The sequence below is a fragment of the Vulpes lagopus genome, chromosome 8, assembly GCF_018345385.1.
Source record: "Vulpes lagopus strain Blue_001 chromosome 8, ASM1834538v1, whole genome shotgun sequence".
NCBI lineage: Eukaryota > Metazoa > Chordata > Mammalia > Carnivora > Canidae > Vulpes > Vulpes lagopus.
The window spans coordinates 37,138,173-37,158,299 of NC_054831.1; the positions used below are offsets into that span (position 1 = coordinate 37,138,173).

General features: G+C 45.1%; 1 protein-coding gene across 1 annotated transcript in view; it reads left to right on the top strand.

The window, feature by feature from the left end:
* The first annotated feature begins 2,720 nt into the window (after positions 1 to 2,720).
* Positions 2,721 to 20,127, top strand: part of LOC121496476 (phospholipid-transporting ATPase IB-like) — a 593,036-nt gene continuing 575,629 nt past the window's right edge. The window contains exon 1 of the mRNA XM_041764812.1: positions 2,721 to 2,821. Coding sequence (XP_041620746.1) covers positions 2,746 to 2,821 — 76 coding nt within the window. The 5' untranslated portion in view covers positions 2,721 to 2,745. The remainder of the gene's footprint in view (positions 2,822 to 20,127) is intronic.

Below are 20,127 nucleotides of genomic sequence, written 5' to 3' on the forward strand. Positions count from 1 at the left end.
ATGTATACATGTATGAATATTTTTTCATGTGTAAACACTTTAAAAAGAAGTAGGGTTTTAGTTTGAAGAAAGGAGCTTAAGGAATGGCTCAAAATCTTAATTTATATGAAAGAACTCTTCGAGAAGGATGCAAGCTGGTTGCTCTCTAGAACCATGAAGATTAAATAAGAATGGGCTTAAGTTAAAATAGAATTTAAGGTGGTCATAGGAAGAACTGCTTGAAAGCCCTAGCTCTTTAGCATCAGACTGTGCTGCCAAGAAAAGTTGTGCAGATTTCCTTCCTTGGAATCTTGAAAACATGCTCAGCCTTTCTGCAGTCACACCACGTGTGTATGTGTGTATGTGTGTGGGGGGTTCTCTCTCTGGGAGATGGGTGTGTCTTGGCCCATCTCATTGCTTAGAGAGGGGGCAGAGAGTATAGAGAGGATGGAGAATCCAATTCCCCCTTTTCTTCGACATCATACATTACGACGAAAAGAGCTACTCTGACTTAGCTCAGTGATATTTATCAACCCACAGTGCTAGGGGCTTGGTGTATCCTGCTTGGCCTGTCTTTGGAGGGATTTTCTTCTCCATGCTGCTTCTGTCACCTGACTTGTAAATGCTTGAGGTGGTGACTCTAGAGAATTGAGGCAAATGCTCTTTCTTGAGAAGTTCTTGCTTCTATAGGATAGAGACAAAAAATAAATTTCTCTATCCCTATTGCTCTGATTTTGCATTGCTTTTTTTTTTTTTTTTTTTTACAAGTTTCTTGCATCTCCTTTGGTTCTAGCCTAGGCTGCCTCTGATGCGGATGAATATATTTCTCCCAGAGGTCACATACCAGTTCCTGAATGATCCACATTGGCATTTGGATTCTAAGACTAATAGTAAATACTGGTCATCGGCTAGCTTTTGTTCTTTGTGCGTGTATGTCTGTAGAAGATCTCAAAGATAGGAGTTCGGTCTGGATTCCATAGTGAAATGCCATCCTTAAGTTCCCAAGAGAGATGCCAGCTAGTCAGATCAGGGAAATTAACCATGGCAGTCAATGAGAGAAGACAAATTCAAATGAATTACCCATTTATTGCTCCTTGCACCTACCATGTCATCTTCAAAGTGGGCCAACTGAATCTCAATGCTCTACCAAGTTGTTAGGGAAGTTTTGGTTCTGAGAAGCTACAGAAACAGAAGTGCCCCTTTCATTTCATGATAAGGATGCACAAAATCAGGGCGAGGCATTGGGTCAATCTGTGGTGGTCAAGGCAATGTTCTATATTTAACATATTCAGCTTCTCAAAAATGAAAAATAACTTCTATCTACTCTTTCTTTTTCCATCTGGTTATGATAGAAACATTTTTCATCCTAAAATTTGGGGTTGAAAAAACTCCATTTTTCACTCAAGTCCTTTTCAGTTCTGCTTAGCCTTCAAAGGGTTGTCATCAATAGAAAATTGACTGAATTATTAGAGACAAAGTTTTTTGGCAAAGTCACTGCCAGGATCAAGTGGCTTGAAGTTTACCTCAGCAGCTATGAAGACCCACTGAGAAAACATCTCCCCATCCTGAAGTTCAGCTCAACAATTTAGAAAATTTTCTTCAACATCCTACTGAAGACTCATTTCTTATTAGAACCACTTTTTGTTTTGTTTTGTTTTGTTTTGAGAGCCCACAAGACACAAGCAGAGAATCCTACTTGGAAGCTAAAGTTGCCAGCCTACTGTCCATCTCTTCTGCTATTTTTTCCTAAGAAAACAGGGAGCAGAGATAGCCAGTAGGAGGTTGAGGGGCCGCATAGGTGTTTTCTCATGGGGCACCAATTCTTTCTGCGGAACTCTGTCCTTCTCATCAGCCCTCGATGTTTATGTTAAATTTAATGTGATGATCACATCAATAAATGTGAGGTCGGACTCTTCTTGAATCATCTTTGTTTTCATTCTGAGGTCAGAATTTCATCAGATATTAAACAGACCCAGCCTCCCCCCCCCTTTTTATGGAACTGTGCCCAGAAGGACCAAACGCGGTATAAACACTGATGAGTAAAAACAAAAAATGGATCAAGTGACCTTGGACAATTCACCTCACCTCTCACTGACTTTGTTTCCTGTGGAAGGTGTGTCGGGGTGTGTGTGCGTGTGGCGCGAGCTAAGCAGCGTTCCTAGGGGCTTCTTACAGTTTTCCATGCCACCGAGTTAGAATTCTAAGCGGGTTGGGGGTTAGGAGTCCGGGGGCTCAGGATTTCTTTTAGTTCCAGGCCCTGCGTCTTCGAAATACCTGTCCCTTGCAGAACGCAGACCGAGCCCACCAAAATGGACACGGGGCAGAAACCGAGGAAAGGAAGGACGCTCTGAGCCCTGCAGGGCTCGCACGGGGCGCCTGCACCGCAGGACGAGCGACAGGTAAAGGGGGCGGCGAGGCGCGTCCCGTCCTGCAAGAGCCCCCGCCCCGAGTAACGCCCCACGGCCCCCGCGGCCCGCGCCCCCCGCCCCCGCCCCCGCCCCCGCCGCCGGGCCCCTGCGCGCCCCGCCCCGCCCCCCGCCGGCCCGCCGGCCCGCAGCCGTGGCGTCCGCCGGCGCCGCCGCATTGGCCCGCGGCTGCGGCACGGCCGGCGCGGCGTCCTCGGCGGCGGCACAAGCGCCCCCCGCGCCCCGCAGTCCGGCCCGGGAGCGCGCCCACCCATGGCCCTCGGGCCGCCGCCCCTGCGCCCCGCCCAGCGCGCAGCCCCCGCCGAGCGCCCGGGGCCGCCTCGCCCCCGCCCGGGGCGCGATGCCCAACGCCTCCGGCCTGGACGGAGCTCTTAAGATGTCCCTGCCCCGGAGGTCGCGGATCCGCTCGTCCGTTGGTGAGCGGGGAGGGGCGCGCGGCGGGGAGGGGCGGCGGGGCGGGGGCGCCGGCGCCGCGGGCGGGGGGAGCCGCCCCCGCCCCGCCCTCCGCCCGCCTCCCGCCTCCCGCCTGCCTGCGCGGGGCCCCCGCGGCGCCGCGCTCTCGGCCCCTGGGGCGTGGGGCTGCCCGACACCTGCGCCGCGGGGAGGGGCGGGGGCGCCGGAGACCCCCGTCCGCCCGCGGGCCCGGGGTGCGTGCGCGCGCGCTCGGTGCGTGTGTGTGTGTGTGTGTGTGTGCGCGCGCGTGTGTGTGCCAGGCTCTGCGCGCATGCCCGGCCGCCCTGCGCGGGGGTGCGGGTCCGCGGCTCGGGGGGCGCTCGGAGCGCGGGCGTCTGCCTGCCCCGCCCTGACCCGCCCCGCCCCGCCCCGCCCCGCCCCGCCCCGCCCTGCCCTGCCCTGCCCCGCCCCGCCCCGCCCCGCCCCGCCCTGCCCCGCCCTGCCCCGCCCCGCCCTGCCCTGCCCGCGCGCTGCTGCCGCAGAGCCCCGGGGGCCGCCTCGGCGCCCAGGCTCGGTCCCCGCACGCCCCGCGCTCGCGCGTCCGCGTTCCGACGCCTGCTGCTCCTCTCAAGCCAGCAGTCCTGGGCTCGCAGCGCGGCCCCGGCCCCTCACGGCTGGACACGTGCATTTCGTTGATTACGGAACATAGTTAGAACCCCGAGCGTGTTAAGCTGGATGTTACGTGATTATGATCCACGCTGCGTTACCCAGATCCCTCCCTTACACGGTGAACAGTTGAAAGAGAGCTTCAGAGGGGACCAGATTTCTGACTGTCTTAGGACTCCCTGCAGATTTGCAGGTGGCCCTTTGGTAGGGGGAGGGAACAGGGTTTGCAGTGTGGGGCTGGGGCATTTGTAGTCTCGGTGAGGTTTTTGCTGTTCTGAGAGAACAGGCATGTGAAAATTGACGACTTGCCGATTTCTGCAGCTGAGTCATGCGACATGGAAAGCGCTGTCAGGTAGTTTAGACCTGTGCTCCTGAGGAACGTCGGGGCACCTTCACATCCACCTGAGGAGAACCCCGGTGTGAGAGGACCATGGGGTTGAGGCTAGATTGCAGGGAGTGCAGGCTGAAGCCGGAGACCAGCTGGGAGGGGACAGCAGTAATCCAGGTGCCAGATGTACCTGTGGCAGTGCTGGGGGGGGGGGGGAGTGGGCACATCCTCCATATGTTTGAAGGGAGAGCCAACAACATTTGTTCATGATTTGGATGTGACGCTTCAGTAAAAGGAGAACCAAGGGATAGCTAGAAGGAAAAAAAAAAAGTGGAAGAACATGCCACTCACTGAGAGGGGGGAAAAGTCCAGAAAGAACAGGGTACTTATTTGTGGAGGGGGGGGGTCATGGCTTTGGTTTTGAAGTGCCTGCTAGAGAGAGCAGAGTGGAGGTGTTTAAGAGGAGTCTATGAGCTTCTCTGATTTATGAGCCTGGAGTTCAGGGGAGTGGTCTAGACCAGGGATGTAGATTGGGGTCCTCGGCAGGACCAGCTCCCTAGCTGTGTGACAGAAGAGTTGCACAGAACCCCACTTCTGGATGAATCTTGCGTTTGTTCTAATGCTGTGCTGTGTTGTTGTGGTGTTGGAAACCTTACTAATTTTTGAGTGAGGGGCCTGCTTTTTCATATTGTCCTGGGCCCTGCATATTATGTAACCAGTGTGTCTACATGTGGCCCAGAAGAGAAAGATCCTTGGACAGAGGCCTGGGTACACAGACATTTCAAGTTCAGGGAGGTTAAGACAATAGCCAAGGGGTTTAGAGGATGGCCAACGAGGTCCCAGGAAAAGCCCAGAGTGGCGCTCTGGAGCTCAGTGAGCCAACTGTTCAGAAGGCAGGGGATGCTCAGCGGTGCCCAGTGCTGCTGGGAGCTCAGGAAAGGCGAGGCCTGAGAACAGTCCATCACAGAGTACAGGTGACCTTGCAAAGAGCTGTGTTTGTGTAAGCGTGGGCGAGAATGTCTACAGAACAGCTTGAGAGAGAGAGAGAGAGAGAGAGAGAGAGATAAGAGGACAGATAGGGAAAACAGCAAGTCCAGGCGCACCTGGATGGCTCAGCAGTTGAGCATCTGCCTTCAGCTCAGGTGTGATTCCCAGGTCTTGGGATCAAGTCCTACATTGGGCTCCCTGCAGAGAGCCTGCTTCTCCCTCTGCCTGTGTCTCTCATGAATAAATAAATAAAATCTTTGGTGGGGGGGGGGGAGGAAACAGCAAGCGCAGAATACTCTTTTGGGTGGATTTTGTAGCAAAGGGGCAGAGGTTGTTTGAGTGGTAGCTGGAGTCGGGAAGATGTGAGTTTCAGATTGTTTTATTTGAAGACTAGTATTACAGTCATACAGTTGGATGGAGTGTCAAAGTAAGGCGGTTTTTAGGAAATAAGGAGGGACAGTGATCTGAAATCAACAATGAGGAGCAGGGTCATCAAAGCAGAGCAGTGAAGGCAAGAAGTCCAGAGGTAGGGGAGATAGGATATTTGCTGATTGAAAGGCTGCCAGTTCCAGAAGACGGGAAGGTTCTAAAAGGTGGTGTCTATGTGAAGAATCTGCATATAGTGTGAGGAAGAAGGGGGCCCTTGGATTGTGTGGGCTCCGTGGGGACACTCCTATAGAAGAGGGTGAAGGGCCTGATAGACTGAGTTTGGATGATGACCAGGGCAAGCAGAAGTGCTGGGGCTGGGGGTGCTGGGAGGTTGGTCTAGGAGTGTCCTGAGCTCTGAAACCACTTCTTTCCATTGACAGAGGTGTGCCTTCATGAATGGGACATTGGCATCAGCACAGCTAATAGTCAGAGCTTTGGGTCCCTTTGTCACCCATTCTGCAGAATGTCTTGACTTCTTTGGGTCCTTTACTCCTCCATGTGTATTTTTTATTTATTTATTTTTAAAAGATTTTTATTTATTTATTCATGAGAAACACAGAGAGAGCACGCGCGGCAGAGATATAGGCAGAAGGAGAAGCAGGCTCCATGCTGGGAGCCCAACATGGGACTCGATCCTGGTACTCCAGGATCACACCCTGGGCCAAAGGCAGGCGCTCAACCGCTGAACCACCCAGGCCTCCCTCCATGTGTATTTTTAAAAGAACCTTTTCTAAAATGAAGTGAAATAAAACAACATCCTGATAGAATTTGGGTTAAATTTGCATTAAATTTATAGATTAATCTGGAGAGAGTAGACATTTAAAACAATGTCCTTTTAACCATAAACGTGGTATTTCTCACTATTTAAATGTGTCTTTTAAGTCTTTTGTTAAACTGGTATAATTTTTCCCCCCTAGATTCCTGTGCATTTTAAAAGGTTTATTCAGAGATATTTGTTACTAGCAAAAAATGGGGTGATTCAAAAATTACATTTTTGATTGGATTATTGCTGATGTTAGGAAAGCATTGAAATTTTTTGGTGATTGTGTATCAACAACCTAGTGAACTGTCATAAATTTTGAAAGTTTAGGATTCTTTTAATTTTTTTTGTGTAGACATTTGCATTATCTGCAAATAATTTCGTTTCTTTCTTTATAGTTGTAAGTCGTAATATTTTTCTTATTTGATTATATTTGTTAGTACTGCCAATAAAAACTTTGACTGGAAGTGCTATTCTTGCTTTGCTCTTAGAACATTAAAGGGAATGCTTCCAGAATTTCATGGTGAAGATGATGTTTGCTGTTGGTAGCTGCTCTGTGTTACTCGAAGGAAGCACTCTGCTCTTCCTACCCAGTACTTCATTTAGGGCAGAGGAGGATTTATTGTGCCTATTAAGGTAATCACAAGGGATCAGCAAAATACTTAAAGATACCTGGGTGGTTGTGAGGCCTTTCCTTTTCCTCTCTGGATCTTTGTGTTCATTAAAAGTGAATCGCAGCCCACATACCAGAATGGCTGTAATAAAAAATAATGACATCAGCAAATCCTGGCAAGGATGCAGAAAACTGGATCACTCCTCCGTTGTTGCTGGGGACAGAAAATGGCACAGCCACTCAGGGACAAGATTTGGCGGCTTCTTTGCTTGCTTGCTTTTTAAAAATTGAAGTAATGTTGACACACGGGGTTACATTGGCTTCGGGTGTACAGCATAGTGATTCGACATCTCTGTATGTTATGCTGTGCTCACCCCAGGTGTCGCTACCAACTGTCACCATTCAGCGCTGTGCACTCTACTCTCCATGCTGTGCTTTTCATCCCTGTGATTATGGGATGACAGACATTCCATCACGGGAAGCCTCTACCTCATCCGTTTTGTCCATCCCCCACTCCCCTCCCCTCTGGCAACCTACTAGTTTGTTCTCTGGATTTATAGGTCTGTTTCTGCTGTTTTTGTTTGTTTTGTTTTTTAGATTTCACATGTAGGTAAAATAATATATTGGTCTTTATCTGACTGCTTCTACTGAGCATAATACCCTCTAGGCCAATACATATTGTAGCAAATGGCAAGATTTCATTCATTTTATAGTTGAGTATATGCCATTGTGTGTATATATGCCACATCTTTATCCATTTCAATGATCAGTGCACAATTATCAATGGACAATTAGGTTGCTTCCATTTCTTGGCCATTGTAAATAATGCTGCAGTGAACATAGAGGTGCTTATATCTTTTTGAATTAGTAATTTTATTTTCTTTGGGTAAATATGCAGTAGTGAAATTACCGGATCATATGGTATTTATATTTTTAATTTTTTGAGGAACATCCATACTTTTTTTTTTATAGTGCCTGTACCAGTCTGCATTTCTTCCAGTAGTGCACAAGGGCTCCTTTTTTTTTTCCCCCATATCCTCACCAACACTTGTTAGTTCTTGTCTTTTTTGTTTTAGCCATTCTGACAAGTGTGAGGTGGTATCTTATTGTGGTTTTGATTTTCATTTCCCTGATGATGAGTAATGTTGAGCATCTTTTCATGTGTCTGTTGGCCATCTGGATGTCTTCTTTGGAAAAATGTCTATTCAGAACTTCCACCCATTTTTAATTGGATTTTTTTTTTTTGGTGTTGAGTTGTATAAACTCTTTGTGTATTTTGGGTATAGTAGTTTCTTATAAAGCTGAACATGCAGGTGTCATTTGATATAGCAGTTGTAATCTTGGGCATTGATTATGGAGAAATGGAAACCTTTATTTCCTTCTTTATTTCTTTTTCTTTTTTCTTTTTTTTTTTACATTCATATATGTATTTTCATGGGCTGTGAATTGGGAGCATAGGGGCTGTGTTAATAAGGGAGAACATTAAACCAGATGTCCAAAGAAAGGGTCTGGGTGCAGGTAGCAATTCTGTTCATCTTTCTAAGGGAATTTTGACGAGGTGATCTCTAAGATCCTTTGCAACTCTAAAATTCACAATTCCCCTTTGGAGTCAGACTCCCGCATTTATCTTTAATTCAGTTAACTTAATTTGCACCATGACTAGCATCCTAGTAGCTGATGCTTATTTTAAATGCAGACTTTCTTGTCAGTAACCTTGTTGTCCTGATTTTGGCATACCATTGTTCATTAAAACATCGCTCTTTTCCAGACTTACACATGAGTATCCATAGCGGCTCTATTCATAATAGCCAAAATTTGGATGTTGTCGATGGCTGAAAGGATAAACAAGCTTCGGTATCTTCACAGGATGGGATACTTTTGAGCAATGAAAAGGAGCCAGGCATTTGGATGGGTTTCCAGGGAGTTGTGCTGAGTAACAAAAATTTCAATCCCAAAGGCTACATGTTATCTTATTTATATGACATTCATGAAATGGCAAAATTACAGAAATAGAGAACAGATGAGTGGTTGCCAGGAGTGAAGGAAGGTGTGGTGATGGGAAGGATAAAAGGGTGACCTCAGGGATCCTTGTGGTGATAGAAATGTTTCATATCCTGACTTATCTGCTATCAGTGTCCTGGTTGTGATATTGTGCTACAGTTTTGCAAGATGTTTCCATGGGGGGAAAGCTAGGTAAAGGGCACACAGAATCTCCTTATTTTCTTACAACTGCATGTGGATCTAGAATGATACCAAGATAAAAAGTTTAGTGGAAGAAAGGTAAACTATAGTAATTTTTATCAAAAGAAAATAGTCGTCACGTTTCAGGTCTGGAAATACACTCTCAATTCAAGACATTTGAATGATATCATTGTAATTTCTTTGATAGGCTGTTCCCTCAGGGCAATTAAATTGTGAACCACCTGTTTTTGTCCACAGCAGAACCTCTGTGTTTGAGAAGCTTCGTGCTCGGCACATTAGCGCCTGCTTGATGTATCTTGGTAGGGATAGGGTAGGGGTGAACTCAGACCTTGGTGTACTACCTTACATTTATTTTCATTTTTAAAAAATAAACTCACGGTGAAATTTGCCTCAAGATTATGTGCTGAGCTGCATACTGTTTATTAAAATAATTCTGAGATTATTATTTTTTGCTTATGAGATATCTTTGACTCCTTCCTTAATCTGGGTATTCAGGGGCACATTTGCCAATTCTACTTTTCTCCAGTTAGATACTTTGTGTTAGTGTGTCTCAGTCATTTTACCAGATGATGGGAATACAAAGGCTAATAAGGGGTGGTCCCCCTGCCCATATGAAGCTTACAGTTGGCTCAAGATTGAGCCTTTCGGTCCGGTAAGGGAGACAGTTGGAATTGGAATTATTGATTTGAACAAATGAATGTTGAGTGCCTACTATGTGCTGGGTACTACTCTCGGGGCTAGAGATGGAGTGGTGAGCAGAGCAGGTGTGCTGTCATGAAGCTTGTCGCACTGTGGTTGGTTACAACCCACGGGGTCAGTGCTCTCAACTCCTATCCTGACTTGCTGTGACACTCATGAACAGTGACACTCATGGACGGTGCACACAGATGAATAGTCAAGTGGGTGTGTGTGTATGGGTGTGCGGAGGGGGGTGGAGGTGAACGGTGAGGACAGAAAGGAAGAGGAGTTGGTTTTTAGAGATATGATGTCAGCAGTTTCTAGGGAAGAAGCTTCCTCCCTATTTTATTAGGTTTAGGGATTTGGCTTAAATGACACATATTAGCAATGAAGAGCCAGTGGGCAGTAAGCATATAGGCCAAATACAGAACCTGGAGAAGTATGGATCTTCCAGAAGCTGCCCCTAGTGTCCTCGTCCAAATCCCATGTTGGACCTATCCATCTCTTCTGTCCTCTCCTGGTCAGCAAAGGTGTTTTTTTTGCTGTATTTTATTTAAAAAGTGTTCCCACCTGGACTTAGTTTTCCCATAACAACCTGCCCCAAGTTTCAAGGGGGAGTAGGAAAATTAGGGTGGATGAAAGTAGAAAGAACTCTGATACTAGAACATGAGGGTGTGTTGGAAGCTAGAGCTGGTCTATTGGATCTAGAGTATGCAGCTCATGACCTGCTGAGAGAGGCCCAAGGTGCCCACCTGCGGTCGGCAGGCGGCTGCTCAACACTTGAGCGCCTGCTTTGGGAAAGCGAAGACCCTCAGGCTCATTTTGATCGAAGGTGCAGTTTCAGTACACTTAACCAGGGAAGTGGTCACAACACTTATTACTTACGAAGCCCAGAAATGGGATGGGGGTGCAGTGAGCTGCAGGAAGGGCAGCCCTCCAGCCAGGTCAGGAGTGAACAGGAGAGAGAACAGGGTAGCAGGCACCTATTACTTAAAAGGCCATCGGGCAGAGGGTACTAACTTTTCCCCAACCTTAACTCTAAGCGCTTATTTTAAAAGGCACCTGGGGAAAAGCAAAATTTAGTAGTGCCCTCCTAAACTCAGGCCTGTATCCACCTGCCCAGACCCCAGCTGAGTCGGGTTGTCAGACTGTAAAATACCTAAGTGGTGACTCTGAAACACAGACATGGTCTTTCATCGTAAAGGGCTGGATGGCATCTCAGAAATGGCTTCATCCTCTAGTTTCACAGAGGAAAAAAACAATTCAGAGACACTCCTTGCTTGTTGGTTAGTTTCCAGCAGGACCAGGTAATCCCCAAACCCAGCGCACTGTCGACTCCTCCAGTGCGCCTGGTTCAATATGACACCCAGGTTGAACAGAACAAGTTCTGTTTCTGTGTTCCGTTCCTCAAATGGAAACACATAAAGAGCTGGGCCTAATTGGCTCTGCTTCGGTTTTCTGTACTGTCTACCCTGTGAGTACTCAATAAAAAAAGCTCTGACTGAGCTCTGTCATGGATTAATTTTCGAACTTGGCCTAACGGTCTAGATTATGTTTGGAAGGTTCTTTATGGCAGTCATATATCAGGGTTAAAACACCTCGCTTTGGGATTGGAGAGAATTGGATTCAGTTCTGTATGATATTGGAAAGCTTCCTTTATTTCGATTACAGATGCAGATGAAAATAAATTTTGTACCCCATGGGGTGGTTGTGATGAGTGAGCAATGTGGATAAAAGTACGCACAATAATTATTTGATACATTTAGAGAACTTTGTGATATAATCAAGTTTATATTGGCAGCATGTCAGATCTTACTCAGGCTGCCCATCACTATTCAAGGTAAACTCCTGCACCCAGATACTTACCCTTCATGCCATCAGGATGGGAGGAAACTTCACCTGTCATTATTCCCCCTCTAAATCTCACCATGGAGGCCTGACAAGGAGTCACTGTTGGAGCATTTAGGTATCCTTCGTGTGCCATTGTCCAGGTTTATGTGATCACCCACTAAGCGCTCATATTAGGGATACATAATTCATCCACCAGTGTCTCTGGAGGCTTTCACCTTCTGTCCACTTGTCCTGGCTTCAAGGCCATTCTTTTCACCCTACAGTGGCCAATAAGCACCTCAGTTGATGGCTTAAGTTGCTTAATAATTGATTTTCCTTTCACGGCGGATATTTTATCTTAAACCCTTCTCTGACAGAGGTGCCAGCTAGATCAAAGGGTTAAATTAAATTATTCTAAAAAAGTTTTCAGACATTTATGGGAGGATGTCTACAGAACACCTTTAAAGATGAGTTTCTGCCTTTCCTCCTCAGATCTTTGCATTTACCAAATATAACCTCTGGTCAATACCATCCTGGATATAAGATATTTACATCCATTTAGGCCAATAAAAGTGCTCGGGACGAATGTTAACAACCATTAAGACTAAAAATAAAAGTGACCTCATATCTATGCCCAGGGAGTTTTTCTCCATCATTAAGGGCAAACTCAGGAACGAGACCTGGGAGAGAGCCCTTGCCAGGACAGAGCACGGAGGCCACGGCGATGGCCAGTCACCCATGCAGAATACCTTGACAGCCCATGGGGACGCAGTCACGCGTGGATGCTGGGTCTGCCTGCAAAGCTGTGTTCATAAGAGTGCATGAATAATATTATTCATTCATCAGCAGGGATTGTGGAGGGCTCACTATGTCAACACATTACCGTAGGTGGTGTATGTGTGTGTGTATGTGCACACGTGCTATTTATGTGTGTCTCTTGCTCAGACACTGCATGTCTTACCTTGCTCACTGCCTGTCTGTAAGAATCAGAATCTGATATAACATCACATTTCACCCTAAAAAGTGATCTAATCCTGATTAATTTTGATGTAGAGGTTTTACATTTGCAAGTAAGCTTTCCAGTCTTTTATAATCTTATGCCAAATAATAAGCAAATGTTACATTTCACACATTTTGGTGAAGTGTTTGGGGGCTGCTTCTCCCTCTTCTGTCTCTAGAGATACTGTGTTAGCTGCAATCAGCACTGAGGCTCCCAGGATTACTGTAAACATTTTAAGTACATTACTGAGATTGGTCATATGGGAAATGGGGCTAAGTGAATACTATATAGAGCAAGGACCTCTCTACTCGGACATTTAGAATCTCATTCCAGATCTTAAGTTCAGGGAGCATTGCTTTTTTCACCAGCCTTAAATGATGCATGCATATCATGGAGAAGCTCATTCACATTCAGAGGGAGAAAACCGTGGCCTGCTGGTGAGCTGTTCAGCTTCATACTCCATGGGATCAGCCTCTTATGAACTATTTTTAGCCACATAACGATTATCCTTATTTAAGACTCGTTTCCATTTTCTTTCTGTTTTCTTTATTCCAATGCACCGAGGCGACAGAACTTTGGTTTTGGCACTACACAGTTTTTATCTTTGGACCCCCAAAGAGGTAGTTACTGTTTATCTAGCAAACACACAAATGGATCTTTTGTCCTCTGGGATCTTGGGAGCCTGGCTCAACAGCTGAATTTAACTGACCGAATTGCTAAGAGTGTGAGGTGGTGTGCGGTGTTTCTGTTCTGTCCTCAGTCCCCACAGTCCTTCCCCCAGATTCCCTGCGCTGTTCATTGGTGCTGGCAAGAATATTACAGATACTGCTCTCTGGATCCACCCCACATTTATGTTCCTGTTGACCCTTCCTGATGCTTGAAAATACGTCTATTCAACTCTGTTTGACTCTTCTACTGACTGGGTTTCAGATGTTAGGGTGCAGGCAAATGTTCTGGGAGGGAAGACACCAGTGTGGGCAAGTGATTGAGGGGGCCCCAGGTAAAAATAAATTGGGCTGGGTGTAAACACAAGGGATCAGTAAAGATCGCAAATGAAGTGCACGGTAAGGGGCTATTACAGTATTTCAGGTGAGAAATAATGAGGGCCTGGTCCAGGGCAACACCAGAGATGCAAAGAGGGGAGTAACTGTGGGAAGCGTGGCTGAGTTGTAATCAACAAGGTGTAGCGATGGAACCAGGCAGATAGAAAAATCTGTCCATCCTTGCCTGATCATTATTTGTCCTTTGAGAGCGTAGATACTTTGCAGAGCATCAGCAGTACTTGGAGAGTCAGACATTATCAAAGTCAAAGGTGACTTTCTAGATCTGTGTGGTCCCAGATGGTGGCCACTAGCCACAGTGGCTACTGAACACTTGAGGAGTGAGTCAGAATTGAGCTGTGCTCAAAGTATTGAAAGTATCATGGAGTTTGAAGACTTACTATGGGAAAAGAATCTAAGCCATCTCATTAGGATGTTTTATATTTACTACATATTGAAGTAATATTTTGGATAGGTCAAGTTAAATAAAATATTCCAATTTTTTAAAAAAAGATTTATTTATTCATGAGAGACACACACAGAGAGAGAGAGAGGTAGAGACACAGGCAGAGGGAGAAACAGGCTCCCCATGGGGGATCACGCCCTGAGCTGAAGGCAGACGCTCAACCACTGAGCCACTCAGACAGCCCTAAAATATTCTGATTATTTTGTTTCTTTTTACTTTTTTTTAGTGTGCTTACTAAAAAATTTAAGATGCTCTATGTAACTTGGACAACACTGTCATGAACGGTCTTGTGCCAACATTTGTGATTTGCTGTTCATGGAATTGCAGACTTTCAGAAATAAAATTGTCTGGGGGCCCAACACCCTCCTTCCCTGGGGAGGAAACCAAGGCTATGGAGGGTTACATTCTGGAATTTGCCCAGCATTCCAGGGGTAGTGACAGCCTGGAGCCCATGTCTTTCCACTCCTCCAATATTCTTTTCAGGGTTACTTTGTCTTTCTCTTACATGGAGTGAAAATCTTTCTTGGGCACCATCTAGGCAATCCATCTTAAGTTTATTCTGTAAATTAATTGGTTCGTGGTACAGTAGTGCCCTTCCCATGTCTTCAGTTTTGCTTTCCACAATTTCAGTCACCGCAGTCAAAATGCCATCTGGAACCAGGTGATCCTCTTTCTGGACAATCAGCAGAGGATCCATAGTAGCCTAACAATACATCACAATGCCTGTGTCACTGACCTCATGTCATCTCATCACGTGGGCATTTTATCATCTCACATCACAAGAAGAAGGATGAGTGCAGTGTAATAAGATATTTTGATGGAGAGGCCACATTCACATCATTTTTATTATCATATATTGTTATATTTGGTCTGTTTATTAGTTATTAATCTCTTACTGTACCTAATTTATAAATTTAACTTTATCATAAGTACGTATGTATAGGAAAAACATAGTATTTATGGGGCTTGGTACTATCCAATGGGGGTGTTGGAACATGTCTTTGTGGAGAAGTGGGGGGCTACTGTGCTATTATATTTCTTTGAACCTAACATCTAATAAGACCTACTTGAGTGTTTGTAATCTGAGTTTATCAGTCAATATTTGCAGAGAGGATCTTCAAATATTATGCACCTGCAATTTATGATTAAACAAACTTTTGACCACGTGCTGCACAGTCTAGAGCAAGCAGCTGGCAAATCTTAGCCACCTAGATGAGAATCTCCTTTATAACCAGTGGGCATCTTGGTATATAGATCTCGTCTTCCCAAAGGCCAGTCAGTAATTGGAGTTGAGTTTTTTAAAGAAACACATTTTAAAAATAATTCCCTCTTAGTGAATATTTTCTTCACAACTTTCTCAGAAGCATATCCTCCAGAAATGGAGAAAGTAAACAAAAAAGAAAATAATCCAAGGGCTGTGTTCAGACTGTGTCAGTGGCAGCCTGGCATTTTATTGAGAAGACGAAGTAGGTTTTATTACCAGGGGATGAAGCTGGGCTTTTTAGACTGTTCCCGTACTTTGAGTTTTTAGGAATTTCTTTTAACATTGGTGAGATTATGGGCTGTGGTACTCAATACAGGCTTGGCAACCGAGATGATACTTGCGTTGTTGTTAGCAGTCTGATATCTTGTATCAGTGGCATGGGGTTGGTTTGCTTTAGAGATATGATTTGACTCAGTCTGTGAGTCTGTATAATGGAGAGCTGTGTTGTGTGTTGTCTAGGATATATTTCAGTAGAGGTCTTGGCTTTATTAGCATGGCTGTAGAGAATGGCTGAAGATACCCAGGGTAGGGGAGACAGTCCATAGTTGCAGTCTACCATCCAGGCTCTTTTATGCAGAATGGTATGTTGACAGGATATACCAGGACAATGCCAGCAGTATCGTGCCTAGGCAGGGAAGATGCCATTGTGGATGTGGTGACGTCTCTGTCAACACTGAACTCAGTGCTGTGGTGTCATACCCTGAGGCTGGCACTGCAGTGTTGCACCGTGACAAATGTATCATGACATGCATCCAACATTAGAGTATCACACAGTATTTTCACTGCTTTGCAAATCCTCTGGGATTTACCTGTTCACCTCCTCTGTCCCCAATCCCTGGCTACATTTTTAGTGTCCTCATATTTTACCTTTTCCAGAATATCATTTGGTTGGCATCCTACAGGGTGTAGCCTTTTCAGATTGGCTTCTTTCACTTAGTGATAATGCATGTAAGGTTTGTCCATACCCTTTCATGGCGTGATAGCTATTTTTTTTAGTCCCTGAATAATATTCTGTTGTCTGGATGTACTACAGTTTATTTATCCATTAAGCTACTGAAGGACATCTTCGTTGTTTCCAAGTTTTGGCAATTATGAATAAACATGCTATAAACATCTGTGTGCACGTTTGTGTGTGGACATAAGTTTTCAATTCCTTTGGGTAAACTAGATCGTATAGAGTATATTTAATTTTGTAAGAAACTACCAAAATGTCTTCCAGAGTGGCGGTAGCATTTTACATTTTTACCAACAGTGAGTAAGAATGGCTGTTGCCCCGCATCCTCGCCAGCACTTGGTGTCCTCGGTGTTTTGGATTTTAGCCATTCTAATAGTTGTTTTAACTTGCAGTTCCTTAATGACACTTGATATGGAGCACCTTTCCATATGCTGATCTGACTCTCTGTATGTTTTCTTTGGTGAAACCCCTATTCAAATCTTTTGCTCCTTTGTAAATCAGGTTAGGTATTTTCTTATTATTGTTTGAAGAATTCTTTCTATATTTTAGAGACAAGTTCTTTACCAGACAGATACGTTTTGCAAATATCTTCTCCCAGTCTGTGGCTTGTCTTTCATTCTCTGAGTGTCTCTCCCAGAGCATGTTTTTAATTTTAACAAAATCCAACTTACCAACATTTAGTTTCATGGATTATGCTCTTGTTATTTCAAGTTTTTCTATCATAATATTTTTCCTTAGTTTTTTGAACCTTTTATGTGTAAACTTCTTATTCTAGAGGGCACTTTTAAATTGCAAATTACATATTTTTTTTTCTCCTAACAGAGGCGAGAATTAATCAGTATGTGTATCATTTTCCTCTCCACAACCGAGCCCTGCAGACAAAAAGAAGACAAAAACCTTGGCCGTTTGCCTCCCTCCCTGTTCTCTTCTCTGCTGAAATCCCCGGAGTGCAGTGCTTATGTGTCATTCCTCTTGTTGGAGTGGATCCCTCAGGATCGCCCAGTGACCATCTGTGACTGAAAACTGATTCTTCATGTCCCTGAAAATGTTTTTATGTCATCCTCCCCATTAAGCAATAGTTTTGCTGAATACAGAATTCTAGACTCAAAAACTCTTTTCCTTAAGCACTTTAAGGAGATTGCTTCATTATTTTCCCATACCCAGATTTGCTGATGAGAATCTATGTCCATCTGATTCTTGTTCCTTTGCCACAGAACTGTTTTCTTTTTTGATCAGTTTTTAAAATTTTTTTTTAAAGATTTTACTTATTTATTCATGAGAGACACAGAGAGAAAGAGAGGCAGAGACACAGGCAGAGGGAGAAGCAGGCTCCATGCCAGGAGCCCGATATGGGACTTGATCCTAGGTCTCCAGGATCACTCCCTGGGCCAAAGGCAGGCGCTAAAACCACTGAGCCACCCAGGGATCCCCCGTTTTGATCAGTTTTTAATGATAAATGTGTCCTTGATGTTCTTGAGTTCCAACGTGATTGATGGTCTAAGTATTTTCTTTTCCCCATCAAATGCTCAGTGCTGGAGGACCCTTTCAAATCTGAGAATACTGTCTTTACTTTTGGGGGAATTTTTCATCTTTTCTCCCCCTTCCTGCCTGCAACCTCCTCCACATGGCTGTTGGCACGTCTGTCTCTCCCTGAAGGTTCCTTAATTGGTTTTATACTCGTTATCCCCTAATGCTCCATTTCGGTATCATTGCTTGGTGTTACCTTTCAGTTCACTAATGCACTCTTCAGCTTTGGCTTTCTTTTCTTTGTTCCTCCTTAGTTTGAAATATCTGTTGACTTGTTATTTCAACAGCTATGTGATTTCTTTCCATGGTCTTGGATTCTTTTTTTCAGAGCAGTCTAGAGTTGCATAAGGTATGGGACACTCTCCTTTCCTGGGAGATGTGAATTTCACGTTTCAAAGTCTTTTTCTGATGGTTTCATCATCTGAGCATTGAGTTCTGTTTGTTTTCTCCTTTGCATGCTGTTCATGTACTTTAAGTACCTTGTGATTCCAGAAATCATTTTTTTTCCCTCAGTTGAGGGTCCCCAGAGGGGGCAGAGCAGAGCTGCAGGAGTGTCTGCACCGTCTTCAGTGAGCACACGGGGGGTGGGGGTGGGGAGGGCGGTGGTCAGGACACGCTACCAGGTGGGCTGCCTCCACTGATAGTCTGCTGAGCCTGTTGGCTCCTCATTCCTTCCATACGACCAGCTCTGGGTCCCATGAACAGGGAAGCTGTCTCCAAAGGAAAAGGGCTGGTCACTTTCCAAAGGGCCAGTGTGGCTGTGGTTTAACCCTTGCCAGGTGTCCTATGGGACCACAGTAGCCATGCAAGGTGTTCCTATTGCTCTTTCTTTTGCTTAACTGCATGCCTGCTGGCTGCAGAGGGAAGCCACCCACAGTTCTCTGTTTTCATTTGATCTGTGCTATGGTTTAGGCTGAACTCAAAGTCCTGACTTCAGGCAGGGATACAGCCCAGATGACTCCAATCAGAGCTGCTTTAGAGTTGATAATACCCTACCTCGCTGATTGCTGAGAGTTCTTACACAGGATAACATATGGAGCACCTACTGCTACCTGAAACTTCATGTTATTCAATAATTATTATAAAATTAATAATTAAAAACATTAAGGCATAAAATGCTACTGTAATTATTTCAAGAGTAATATCCTAGAGATATAGGGCTCTGACCTTCCCCCACTTTCTTTTGTCCATAGGTCGACTGTTAACTTTTCTCCATTTAATGTGAATTTCATATGGATACCAAAGTCTTTGGAAAGTCAAATGACAATTGTAATGGGCTTAATTTTTTTCTTTTCAAAGATTTATTTCTTTTAGAGAGAGAGAAAGAGGGTGAACATGGGGAGGGGCAGAGGAAGAGGGAGAGAGAGCGCCTCAAGCAGACTCTCTGATAAGCCCAGAGCCTGATGTGGGGCTCAGTCCCATGACCCTGAGAGCACGAGTTGGGCTGAAATCAAGAGTCAGATGCCTAACCGACTGAGCCACCCAGGCTCCCCTGTAGTGAGCTTAATTTTTAAAGAGCATGACAGTTTCTCCTTGTATCAGCAAATGCATGGGGGAATCTGTCTCTTCTTGTGAAAACAAGCCAGTTTTTTGCCTGATGAGGGTGCTTTTAGAGAAATACAGTGACCCTGCAGAGCCCTGCTACCCAACCTCCCTGTGCCCACGCCGGCCACCGGGAGGGATATGGGGCACGCCTCACTGGCACCATTGTAGAGTTGCACTTTTTAATCGAAACTATATTAAGCCAAATAGTAGTTTGAGCATTAATAGGGATGGGTTTTTTTTCCCTCTTGGAATCCAAATTGTCATTTCCTCTCATCACTAAACATGTAAGGTGTGACCACTTCATACATTCCAGATTCTGAAACAATTTAACGGCGTCTCTCTCTCTCTCTCTCTCTCTCTCTCTCTTTTTCGGTTTTGATTTCCACCACAGAGCACATATTTCAGGGGCCTTCTGGCTTCTCAGCTGATCGTATAAACGCAGGATTAAATCACTTTCTCTGGACCCTCAGGGGGAAATGTTCCCACTCCTTTAGCATCAGAAATAAAAAGAACAGGCTCATTCTGTGCTTGGACCAAAGGCACTAAGTACCCCAAGAAGACATTGCTGAGGTGGTCAGAACCTTGAGAGCCATTGAGAATTTCTCAGGGCAGCATGAGCAGCCACGAGCCTCCATCTGTGTGTTTTAGCAGGAATTCAAACTGTGCAGACGGTTCTGTGTGACAGGGTCTTAAACAAACATGTTGTTTCCACATCTTAAACTTTTCCCTTTTTATGGAAAAGTTTATATGTTTATATATACTTATTTCTAAATACTTCTGCTGCTTTTGTAGGTCACACTGAGGTGGGCTGTGGGTCAGATGCACATTGTACATTGGCCTTAGCACTTTTCTGCCTGGGAGGTGAAGCTCTGAGCAGCTGGAGAGAGACCTTGGGCCGAGCCCTGGAGGTGTTCACCTCGTAGAGTCCATGCTTCAGGTTGGTGGGCACTGGGTGTTTATGCAGACTCCTTCAAGAAGACTTGCACAACCTCACTTCACTGCTCTCTGAAATGGGAATAAATAAAAACCTTTTCACCAA